At 55.0% G+C, this 12,370-nt stretch overlaps 1 protein-coding gene across 1 annotated transcript; it reads left to right on the forward strand.

Annotated features, from left to right (window-relative positions):
- Positions 1-447: 447 nt before the first annotated feature.
- On the forward strand, positions 448-10,466 carry RASAL3 (RAS protein activator like 3; the record flags this gene model as incomplete). The annotated part of the gene is made up of 10 exons (XM_080714899.1): positions 448-760; positions 5,888-6,021; positions 6,119-6,197; positions 6,280-6,344; positions 7,537-7,574; positions 7,804-7,930; positions 8,027-8,125; positions 8,421-8,963; positions 9,940-10,084; positions 10,318-10,466. 10 exons carry the CDS (start codon positions 448-450, stop codon positions 10,464-10,466), a joined length of 1,692 nt encoding a protein of 563 aa, XP_080571025.1.
- Between the last annotated feature and the right edge of the window lie 1,904 nt (positions 10,467-12,370).

Below are 12,370 nucleotides of genomic sequence, written 5' to 3' on the forward strand. Positions count from 1 at the left end.
CGCGATGATGCGGAGGCTGTCCTCGAACCTTCGATCTCCGGGTCTCAGACTCCCCGGCAGGCACCACCCCCAGTCTCCAGTCCAGGCTGGCTGGCGGCAGATGAGAACTGTAGGTGCTCCAATTCCTGGCCCGCGCTTCATCTAGAAGCCTGCCCCCCCCACCCCCCGCATCCTGCCCCCACGGTGCCCTCCCAGCCTGGCCTGGGGTGGGACAGACAGGGTCACGTGGAGCGGGGTTCGGCGGAGGAAGCCGGGCAGGGCGCAGACAGCTGCTGATTCTGGGGCTGGCCGGGAAATCAAAAGGTAAGGGGGGGGTGTGTGTCTCATGCAACCCCGCCGCGATCACCTGAGGGCAGAGCCCAAAGGGCAGTGGACCCAGATGAGGACAGCGTGTGAGCAGACACTGGGCACAACCCTGCTCCTCTCCTCCTCCAGGGCAGCCTCAACATGGACCCTGCGCCTCCCAGCCAGGCCTCGCCCGCGGCCCCCTCGCCGCTGACGTCCTACCGCTGGCACACGGGGGGCAGCGCGCGGAGGGCGGCTGGGGGCTCCCGCTGGGGCCGCCTCGCGGGCTGGGGGCGGGCGCTGAGCCACCAGGAGCCCGTGGCTAGCAGGCCCCCGGCCCCGAGGTCGCTGTTCCGTCGGGTCCACTCTGCGCCCCCCAAGGAGCCCAAGACCAGTCGCCTGTGGCTCTCCAGGACTCTGTGGGGGAGGCCCAAGGACGCGGCGCTGGAGCCCGAGCCGGAGCCCCCGGCCCCAGGTAGGCGCCCCCACCCCGCTCGGCAGGCCGGATGCTCGGGTCTGGGTTGGTCTGAGGAGCACCAGCCTTCTAGACGCGCAGGAAGTTGTGGGGAGCACAGAGGCCCAGCAGGAAGTGAGTGGGGGCCCTCGCAGCCCTCTTCCCTCTTTTCACCTAAAGAGGGGTGAGGCCAAGTTGCGGGGCCGGAGAAAAGGAAAGAGATCCGGCAGGGTCCAGGTGCCAATGGCTCCCGGCCCCAACGGGTGCCCTGGGTCAGAGTGGTCCAGGCTCATCCTCTTCTGCCCGGATTTCCACCGCAGCGCCTCCTGCTCCCAGCCTCCTGCTCAGTACCCTCGCCTCCCTGAGCCTCAGCCTCCCCACGGGTGGAATGGGAACCAGGAGCCTCGTGCAGTGGCGCACACCTGTAACTCCAGGACTAAGGAGGCTGAGACAGGAGGGTCACAGGTTGGAGGACAGCCTCCGCAACTTAGCAGAACTGTTTTAAATTTAAAAAAAAAAAAAAAAAAAAAAAAGCGGTCGTGGTGGTGCACGCTTGTCATCTCAGTACTTGGGAGGCTGAGACCGGAGGATCGCAGGTTTTGCAGCCAGCCTCAGATACTGAGTGAGGCCCTGTGCAACTTAGTGAGACTCTGTTTGAAAATAAAGAATAAAAACTAGGGCTGGGGCTGTAGCTCAGAGGTAGAATGTCTCTAGGTTCTATTTCCAGTACTGCAAAAATAAAATAAATAAAAATTAGAGCCAGGCGTAGCGGCACATGCTTGTAATCTCAGTACTTGTGAAGCTGAGACCAGAGGATCGCAGGTTTGTGGACAGCCTCAGCTACTTAGTGAGGCCCTCTGCAACTCAGTGAGACCCTGTTTCAAGATAAAGAATAAAAAATAGGGCTGGGGGTGTAGCTCAGAGGTAGAATATCCCTGGGTTCAATCCCTAGCACCACTAAATAGATAAATAAATTGATGAACAAACAAACAAACAAACAAAATAGAGCCAGGTGTGGTGGCACACGCTTGTAATCTCAGCACTTGGGAGGCTGAGACATGAGGATCGTGGTTTGTGGCCAGCCTCAGCTACTTATTGAGGCCCTTTGCAACTTAGTGAAACCCTGTTTCAAAATAAAGAATAAAGCCAGTGTGGTGGTGCACGCTTGTAATCCCTGCGCTTGGGAGGCAGAGACAGGAGGATCGCTGCGGAGACCCTGTTTCCAAATAAAAATGTAAAAATGGGTCTGGGAGTGTAGCCTGGAAGTAGAAGGGCTTCCAAGAACCCCAGTACCACAAAAAAATAAAAATAAAGAAATAAAATAAAGAATAAAAAAGTAGGGCTGGAGGTGTCGCTTGGACGTAGAATGCCCCTGGGTTCCATCCCCAGTACCACACACACAGTCGCCCAAAACATGAAAGACGGCACCAGGTGTCGTGCAAAGGGACCTGGAAGGGTAGAGACACCTTGCGGGTCAGAACTCGGGCCTGTGGTACTAGCCCAGGGCTCAGCATGTTGTTAACAATTCACTAATAAGTGGGAGATATTGCTGGGCATGCCTGCAATTCCAGCAACTCAGGCGGACCACAAGTTTGAGACCAGCCTGAGCAACTTAGTGAGATCCTATCTCAAAATAAAATTAAGCTGGGCACAGTGGTGCATGCCTGTAATCCCCGTACTTAGGAGGCTGAGACAGGAGGATCGCAGGTTTGAGGCCAGCCTAAGTAATTTAGCAAGACCCCCAGCAATTTAGTGGGACCCTGTTTCAAAATTAAATAGGGCTGGGGATGTAGGTTGGAGATAGAATGTCCCTCAGTTCAATCTAGTAGCACAAAATAAGTTAACTTTGTGTGTATGTGTGTGGTACCATGGATGGAACCCAGGGGCATTGCATCTCTGAGCTACACCCCCAGTCCTATTTTTAGTCTCTTTTTATTTATTTATTTATTCATTCATTCATTTATTTATGTATTTATTTATTTATTTATTTATTTATTTATTTATTTATTGCGGGTCTGGGGGTGGAACCCAGGGGCAGCTACAGCCCCTGCCCTATTTTGTATTCTTTTTTTTTTTTTTTTTTTTGGTTGTACTGGGGTTCCTGGAAGCCCTTCTACCTCCGGGCTACACTCCCCCCAGACCTACTTTTATATTTTTTATTTGGAAACAGGGTCTCTTAAGCCAGAGAGACTTTAACCCTAACCCTAACCCTAACCCTAACCTGCACGATCCTCCTGTCTCTGTCTCCCAAGTGTGGGGATTACAAGCGTGCGCCACCAAGCCTGGCATATTCTTTATTTTGAAACCAGGTCTCACTGAGTTGCAGAGGGCCTCACTAAGTAGCTGAGGCTGTCCGTGAACCGTGATCCTCCAGTCTCAGCCTCCCGAATGCTGGGATTACAAGCGTGCACCACCACGCCCGGCTTAGTCTCTTTATTTTTGAAAAAGGGTCTCACTGAGTTGCAAAGGGCGTCTCTAAGTAGCTGAGGCTGTCCGTGAACCGCGGACCTCCTGTCTCCGCCTCCCTGATGCTGGGATTATAAACATATGCCACCATACCTGGCCTTAAATCAATTAATTTCAATAAATCAAAAGGGACTAGACTTTAGCTCAGTGGTAGAATACCCTTGAGTTCAGTTCCCAGTATGGAAAAAAAAAGTGGGGCATTGTGGTACACACTTGAAATTCCAGTACTTGGGAGGCTGAGACCCCTGAACCCAGGGGCATTCTACCTCCGAGCTACACCCCCTGCCCGGTTTTTCATTCTTATTTATTTATTTATTTATTTATTTATTTATTTATGGTATTGGGGGGGTGGAACCCAGGGACTTTTCTACCATTGGGCTATACTCCCAGACCTATTTTTATACTTTATTTGGAAACAGGGTCTCACTAAATTGCTGAGAGCCTCACTAAGTAGCTGAGACAGGCTTCGAACCTGTGCGATCCTCCTTTCTCAGCCTCCCAAATGCTGGGATTACAGACGTGCGCCACCACACCCGGCTTGGAAGTTCCTTTATTTATTATTATTATTATTATTATTATTATTATTATTATTATTATTATTATGTGTGTGGTACTGGGGTGGAACCCAGAGGCTTTCTACCTCCGGGCTATACTCCCAGACCTATTTTATATTTTATTTGGAAACAGGGTCTCACTAAGTTGCTGAGAGCCTCACTAAGTAGCTGAGGCTGGCTTTGAACCTGTGCGATCCTCCTGTCTCAGCCTCCCAAGCGCGGGGATTACAAGCGTGCGCCACCAAGCCAGGCCCTTGAGACCCTGTTCTGTTTTATTGTGTCATATTTTTTTCTTTTGTTTTGTTTTTTGATACTGGGGTTTTAACCCACAGGCATTCTACCTCTCAGCTACACCCCAGGCCCTTTTTGAATTTTTGTTTTAAAACAGGGTTTCTCTAAGTTGCAAAGGGCCCTACCAAGTTGCTGAGGCTGGCCATAAACCTGCAATCCTCCTGTCTCAGTCTCCCAAATACTGGGATTACAGGCACGCACTACTACCCCAGCATGCATGACCCTGTTTTGAAGTTTCAAAATAAAAAATAAGCCGGGCATGGTGGCGCACGCTTGTAATCCCATCAATCCAGAGGCTGAGACCTGGAGGATCACGGTTCGCGGACAGCCTCAGCTACTTAGTGAGGCCCTCTGCAAGTAAGTGAGACCCGGTTTCAAAATAAAGAATAAAAAATAGGGCAGGGGGTGTAGCTCGGAGGTCAAATGGGTTCCATCCCCAGACCCGCAAAAAAAATTAATTTAAAAAATAAAATAAATAAAAGGTCTGGGGGTGTCGCTCTGAGGTAGAATGCCCCTGGGTTCTATCCCAGTACAAAAAAATTTAAAAAAATCAACCTTGTGTTCAAGACCTAATGCAAACTCACTCTCTGGGAGGCCTTCCCTGACCCACTGACTCTACCTCCACTTCCCAAGAAAGGGACTGAGCCAGGTGATTACACACCTGTAATCCCAGTGCTTGGGAGGCTGAGACAGGAGGATCGTGCGTTCAAGGCCAGCCTCAGTAACTTAGCAACACTCTATTTTAAAACAAAAAATATAAAGAGCTGGTGATGTTGCTCAAAGTATAACACCTGGGTTCAATCCTCATTACAAAGGAAGAAAGAAGAAAAAAGAAGAAAGCCAGGCATTGTAATCCCAGTACCTGGGAATCTGAGACAGGTCAAGAATAGCTTCAGTAAATTAGTGAGGCCCTTTGCCATTCAGTGAGACCCTGTTTAACAAAAACAAAAGGCCAGGCGTGGTAGTGCATGCTTGTAATCCCTGTGCTTGGGAGGCAAAGAGCTTGGCTTAGGAGACCCTGTTTCCAAATAAAAATGTAAAAATAGGTCTGGGAGTGTAGCCTGGAGGTAGAAGGGCTTCCAGGAACCCCAGTACCACCAAAACAAAAACAAAAACAAAAACAAAACAAAAAAAAAACCGGGCGTGGTGGCGCACGCTTGTAATCCCAGCATTCGGGAGGCTGAGACAGGAGGATCCGGGTTTGCAGCCAGCCTCAGCTACTTAGTGAGGCCCTCTGCAACTCAGTGAGACCCTGTTTCAGATTAAATAATAAAAAAAAATGGGCTGGGGGTGCAGCTCAGAGGTAGAATGCCCCTGGGTTCCATCCCAAGTACCGAAAAAAAAAAAAAAAAGCTGGGGGTGTAGCTCAGAGATAGAATGCCCCCAAGTTCAGTTCCCAGTACCAAAAAAAAAAAAAAAGAGGAATAAAGAGAAGGAGGAAGAAGGAAGGAAAAAGAAGGAAGCTCCCCTACTATTCTGAGCTTTTTCTGTTCCTTTCTCCAACTTTGAACACCTTCTGCCTTTGACTGGCTGCTAAGTAGCAGTCAGGGCTGCGGCCTCCTGGACCTACTCATTGTCTTGTTGAGAGAAAAATGCTCTGTCTGAGGCCTGGCCCCACCACTCACAGCCTGTGCGAGCCTGGGCAAGTCACTCGGCCCCTCTGGGCTTCGGCTCTGTGAGTGGCTTTTGGAGGACTGAGAGCGAGCGAGCGGGTGGGGTGGCAAACAGTACCAGGCGCAGGCCCAGAGGTGGGTAGAGACCTGGTTGCGGAGGGAGCCCCCGGATGAGCCTTCGTGGTGGACCCGGTGGCCCAAAGGAGGAGGAAGACTCAAAGCAGCTCCCCCTCTTCCAGAGCCAGAGCACCTCGTCCCGCGGATCCCGGAGGCGCCGTCCCCCGACACGCCGGTGTGGGACATCGGAGGCTTCACCCTACTTGATGGAAAGCTGGTCCTGCTCAGGGGTGAGGACGAGGTGAGTGGGCACGAGGGGAGCAGCAGGGGAAGGGACACAGCCGAGGCGGGAAGGCGTCCGCCCCTCCCTCTGACTGCCCACTCCCACCGGAGAACAGGGTCCTCGGCCCGCCCGGGTGGGAAGCTCCGGCTCAGAGGTCAGCGTGCGGGCTGCCGTGGGGAGCCTCCGGGATCCAGGTAAGTCCTGAGGCAGGTAGGGAAGGCGGGCATTAGGGAGCCTCTAATTCCCAGCCAACCTCCTGCCTCTCATCACCCGCAGATCGGGCCTCCGGAAAGACAGAGCCAGACCCCGCTGCTGGCATCAACCAGGTTCATAATGTTCGGGTAAGGCAGCGAGTGGGAAGGGGCAGAGGTGAGCCAGGACTCCTGGCCCTCAGAGCTGAAAGGGCCCTTTACTGGGGGTCTGGGGCAGACTGCTGACCCTCCCTGTCCTCTGTGAAACAGAGCTACTACTGAGAGAATTTTCCTCCTTGGTCTGTTGGAAAAGTCGTTAGAGAACACAGAGAAACTGACGATGGATGCTTTAAAAATGTGAGCTGCAACCGGTCATCCCAGTACTTGGGAGGCTGAGACAGGTGGATCGCAGGTTGGAGGCCAGCCTCAGCAATTTAGCAAGACCCTCAGTAACTCAGTGAGACCCTGTTTCAAGAAAAAAAAAAAAAATAAGCCAGTCGTGATGGTGCACCCCTGTAATCCCAGTACTTGGGAGGCTGAAACAGGACGATCGCAGGTTTGAAGCCAGCCAGCTCAGCAACTTAGCAAGATCCTGTTTCCAAATAAAAAATAAAATAGGGTTGGGGTGTAGCTCAGAAGCAGAATGGCCCCGGGCTCAATACCCAGCACCCTCCGCAAATTAATAATAATTATAATAAAATCAAATCAAAAATAAAATAGGGTTAGAGGTATAGCTTGGAGGTAGAATGCCCCTGGGTTCAATCCCCAGTACCACAAAAAATAATAAGAGCTGGGTGTGGCTGTGAACGCCTATAATCCAAGTGCTTGGGAGGCTGAGACAGGAGGATCGCAGGTTCACTCCCAATCTTAGCAACTGAGACCCTGTTTCAAAATAAAGAATAAAATAGGATTGGGGGTGTAGCTCACAGGTAGAATGCCCCCAGCACACACAAATAATAATAATAACAACAAAATAAAGAGCCAGGCGTGGTGGCGCACACTTGTAATCCCAGCATTTGGGAGGCGGAGACCAGAGGGTCGCTGTTCTGGGCCAGCCTCAGCTACTTAGTGAGGCCCTCTGCAACTCAACGAGATCCTGTTTCAAAATAGAGAATAAAAAATAGGGCTGGGATGTAGCTCGGAGGTTGAATGCCCCTGGGTTCCATCCCCAGTACTGCAAAATATAATAAAAACAATAAAATAAGAAGCCCTTTACCACTGCTGCCGTACAGTCTGAGTTTGGCCGTGGTCCTTCAAGGATTCTCCAGGATACCTTGCTTGGTAGGGATGAAGATGAGGGAGGAGGTCAGGGCCCTGCTGACCCCGTTCCCTCCCTCCCCAGGGCTTGCTCAAGAGGCTGAAAGAGAAGAAAAAGTCCCGGTCGGACCTTGGCGCCAGTGCGGTCCAGGATAGGTATGGGTACCAAACACCTCGGGTCCCTCCCTCTGCGCTCTGCCCCAGGCCGGGTGATGCTGGGGCCACAAGGACCCTGGCACGGACCCGGGGCAAGGGTGGGGAGGCGCCCTGGGATGGGAACTAGGTCGAGACCGGAGGGCAGGGGAAAGCAGGCAAGCGGAGGTGAAGGGCTCGCTCCCTGTCTCCGCCCCAGTGCGCCCAGTTCTCTCGGCTCCAGAGAATCGCTGGCCACTCTCTCCGAGCTGGACCTGGGGGCCGAGCGGGACGTGCAGATCTGGCCGCTGCACCCCAGCCTCCTGGGAGAGCCCCACTGCTTCCAAGTAAGTTTAGGGCAGCCCTCTACCGACGCTGGGGCTCCACCCTCGCTCTCAAACACACCTTTGGGGGGGGAAAAAAACCAAAAACCGCCCCAACAGGTAACGTGGGCGGGCGGCAGCCGCTGCTTCTCCTGTCGCTCGGGCGCAGAGAGAGACCGCTGGGTCGAGGACCTCCGCCGCCACCTCCAGCCGGCCCAGGTCAGCGCCCCGGAGGCCCCGCCCCCTGCGCTCTGCCCAATCCCGGCTCCAGCCCCAGCCCCGCCCCCAGCCCCGCCCACCCCGAGACTCCGCCGGCCCGGCCCGGAGCCGATGGGACCCCTCTCGGGCCGGCGGAACCCGAGTCCTCCGTACCAAGGGCGTCTAAGAGCCCACTCTGCAGTCCTCCTCCGTGTCCTGCAGCGCCCCCGGACCTCCGTGGCTTGGGGGCCCTGGGCGCCGGGGCGGGGGGCCTGGGGGCGCTGTCTCCCCGCAACACCCCTCGTCCCGCCCGCAGGACGGCGCGGCGCGGGAGCGCACGTGGCTGAGCGTGTGGGTGCACGAGGCCAAGGGGCTGCCGCGGGCGGCGGCGGGGCCCCCGGGCGTGCGCGCCGAGCTGTGGCTGGACGGGGCGCTGCTGGCGCGCTCGGCGCCGCGCGCCGGCCCGGGCCCGCTGCTCTGGGCCGAGCGCTTCCACTTCGAGGCGCTGCCGCCCGCCCGGCGCCTGTCCCTGCGGCTGCGCGGCGCGGGCCCGGCGGGCGCGGCGCTGGGCCGCGTGGCGCTGGCGCTGGCCGAGCCGCGGGCGTGCGGGGCGCCGGCCGCCGGCCCGCAGCGCTGGTTCCCGCTGCTCGGGGCCCCGGCGGGGGCGGCCCTGCGCGCGCGGGTCCGGGCCCGCCGCCTGCGCGTGCTGCCGTCGGAGCGCTACAAGGAGCTGGCGGAGTTCCTCACCTTCCACCACGCGCGCCTCTGCGCGGCGCTGGAGCCCGCGCTGCCCGCGCAGGCCAAGGAGGAGCTGGCGGCCGCCATGGTGCGCGTGCTGCGGGCCACCGGCCGGGCGCAGGTGAGCCGCCGGCCGCGAGCCCGGAACGCCCCGGGGGAGCGCGCGCGCCCGCAGCAGGAGGATGGCGGGTTCGAGGTCGGCCTCGGCAACCTAGTGAGCCGCTCGGCAGCCTAGGGCAACCGGGCTTTCAGAGAACAAGTAAAAAGGCTGAAAGTGTAACTCGGAGGTAGAATGCCCCTGGATTCAATCCCCAGTCTCCAGAGCCAAATAAATAATAAAACAGGGCTGAGGGTGTAGCGCCGAGGCGGAACACCTGAGGTCGCTCCCCAGTACCACCCAAACAGACACAGACAAACGCGCTCAGGTCGAAGCGGGGAAGCTGGACGTGAGCAGCCTCCGGAACGGAAAGGCGTCTTGAGGGGCGGGGCCCGAGCAGCACGCTGAGGGGCGGGGCCTGAGCACCACCTTGAGAGGCGGGACCTGAGCACCACCTTGAGGGGCGGGGCCTGAGCACCACCTTGAGGGGCGGGGCCCGAGCAGCACACTAAGGGGCGGGACCTGAGCACCACCTTGAGGGGCGGGGCCCGAGCAGCACCTTGAGGGGCGGGGCCCGAGCACCACCTTGAGGGGCGGGGCCCGAGCAGCACGCTGAGGGGCGGGGCCCGAGCAGCACCTTGAGGGGCGGGGCCCGAGCAGCACACTAAGGGGCGGGACCTGAGCACCACTTTGAGGGGCGGGGCCCGAGCAGCACGCTGAGGGGCGGGGCCCGAGCAGCACCTTGAGGGGCGGGGCCAGAGCAGCACGCTGAGGGGCGGGGCCAGGGCAGCCCAGTGTGGGGCGGGGCCTGGGTGAAGCCTTAGCGCTACAAGGCTGGTTTCGGAGGGGAGTGGTGGTTCTGGCCTCAGGAGCCCAGCAGTGAGGACTGGACCTGCGTATCCACAAGGAGGAAGAGGGCGCCTGTCGCAGGTGCGAAGGGTGGTCCAAGGGCTAGGATCCCTGTGTTAGGTCTGCGCAATGTGCACCTTGTCCTCCCCAGGCCTTGGTGACAGACTTGGGCACCGCAGAGCTGGCACGCTGCGGAGGCCGGGAGGCGCTGCTCTTCCGAGAAAACACTTTAGCTACCAAGGCCATCGACGAGTACATGAAATTAGTGGCCCAGGATTACCTCCAGGAGACCCTAGGTGAGTGGGCCGAGGAGCTGCTGTCAGAGACCAGCTGGCTGGGCTAGGGATCCCACAGGAGATCCGGAAGGCTCTAGGCAACCTGGATTCTGGTAGAGGGCTGCTGAAATCCTGGAGAGAGTTGGGGGCGCCCTGAGATGTCAGGTGCCTTCTGAAAAAGTTCAAGATAGGGTTGAAGGGTGGGATGGGCTTGGGTCGTCATGGCCCTGAACTTTGGCCATGCTGGGCTGCAGGGATAATCGTGCAACGCCTCTGCGCCTCAACTGAAGACTGCGAGGTGGACCCCAGCAAGTGCCCGGCCCCAGAGCTGCCTCAGCACCAGGCCAGACTCCGAAACAACTGTGAAGAGGTCTTGGAAACCATCGTCCACTCCTATGAGTAAGAATCGAGGACCCAGCCCCTGAACTCACCTTCCTGCCACCTCTCAGCCTCGGAGCCAACCCTGTGCCCCCCCCATTAGGGTTGCCAGGTAACATACAGGATGCTCAGTTGAACTGTTGCTATAGGTGGTGGCACATGCTTGTAATCCCAGAATTTAGGAAGCTGGGACAGGAGGATCGCGGTTCATGGATAGCCTCAGCTACTTAGTGAGGCCCTCTGCAACTCAATGAGAGCCTATTTCAAAATAAAGAATAAAAGCCGGGCGTGGTGGCACACACTTGTAATCCCCGTGCTTGGGAGGCGGAGAGAGGAGGATCGCGCAGGTTTGAAGCCAGCCGCGCTGGCTTAAGAGACCCTGTTTCCAAATAAAAATATAAAATAGGTCTGGGAGTGTAGCCCGGAGGTAGAAGGCCCCTGGGTTCCATCCCCAGTACCACCAAAATTAATAATAATAATAATAATAATAATAATAATAATAAAAATAAAACTGGGGGTGTAGCTCAGAGGTAGAATACCCCTGGGTTCAATCCCCAGTACTGCAAAAAAAAAAAAAATTAAAAAATAAAAATAGGCTGGGAGTGAAGCTCAGAGGTAAAACTCCCCTGGGTTCAATACCCAGTAACACAACACACACACACACACACACACACACACACACACACACACACACACTTTAATGCAATGCTTGGGATATAATTATACAAAAAGTTGTTCGTCGTTTATATGAAAGCCAAGTTTAACTTGATGTTCTGAAGTCTTACTTGCTGGATCTGTCAACCCTATCTCTAAGGCCAGGTAGCCTGGGACCCAGACCCTTGCCCTCTAGACACAGAGGACGCCATACCCAATCCCATGCCACTTGTCTCTAGGTAGCGCAGGAAGGTCCTCCATCCTATGACCTCTATGATTCCAGGTGATGCATACCCCTAATCCCATGACCCCTGGCCTTAAGTGACTCTGTTTCCCAAGTTCCATGAAACGGGTAACAGGAAACCTGGGACGCCTATCCCTTGACCTGTACTGAGATTATAGGAGGGCACTACCATGCTCGGCTTGTGAGCCAGTGTTTCAAAACAAAAAGTAAAAAAATGTGCTGGGGAAATAGCTCGAAGCCCTGGGTTCAATCCCCAGTACAAAAAAAAAAAAAAAAAAAGCCAGGCATGGTGGCGCAACTTGTAATCCCAGCATTTGGGAGGCTGAGACAGAAGGATCACTCAGGTTTGAAGCCAGCCTCAGCTCCTTAGTGAGACCCTCTTTCTAAAATTAAAATATAAAATAGATCTGGGCATAATGCCTGGGTTCCACCCCCAGTACCACAAAAATAAATAAATAAATAAATAAATAAATAAATAAATAAATAAAAACAAAATAAGCCGGGCGTGGTGGCTCCCGCTTGTAATCCCAGCATTTGGGAGATTAAGACCAGAGGATCGCGGTTCGCGGACAGCCTCAGCTACTTAGGCCCTCCGCAACTTAGTGAGACCCGGTTTCAAATTTAAGAATAAAAAAAAAAAAAAACTAGGGCAGGGGGTATAGCTTGGAGGTCAAATGCTCCCGGGTTCCATCCCCAGACCCGCAAAAAAAGAAAGAAAGAAAGAAGCCGGGCGTGGTGGCGCATGCTTGTAATCCCCGCGCTTGAGAGGCTGAGACAGGAGGATCACACGGGTTCGAAGCCAGCCTCAGCTACTTAGTGAGGCTCTCAGCAACTTAGTGAGACCCTGTTTCCAAATAAAATATAAAAAAGGTCTGGGAGTATAGCCCGGAGGTAGAAAGCCTCTGGGTTCCACCCCCAGTACCACCAAAAAAAGAAAGAAAGAAAAGAAAGAAAGAAAGGGCTGGGAATGGAGTGCAGAGGTAGAATGCCCCTAGGTTCTATCCCCAGTACCACCAAACAAACAAACAAAC

Source organism: Muscardinus avellanarius (genome assembly GCF_963383645.1).
Source record: "Muscardinus avellanarius genome assembly, chromosome: 18".
In the NCBI taxonomy this organism is placed as follows: Eukaryota; Metazoa; Chordata; class Mammalia; order Rodentia; family Gliridae; genus Muscardinus; species Muscardinus avellanarius.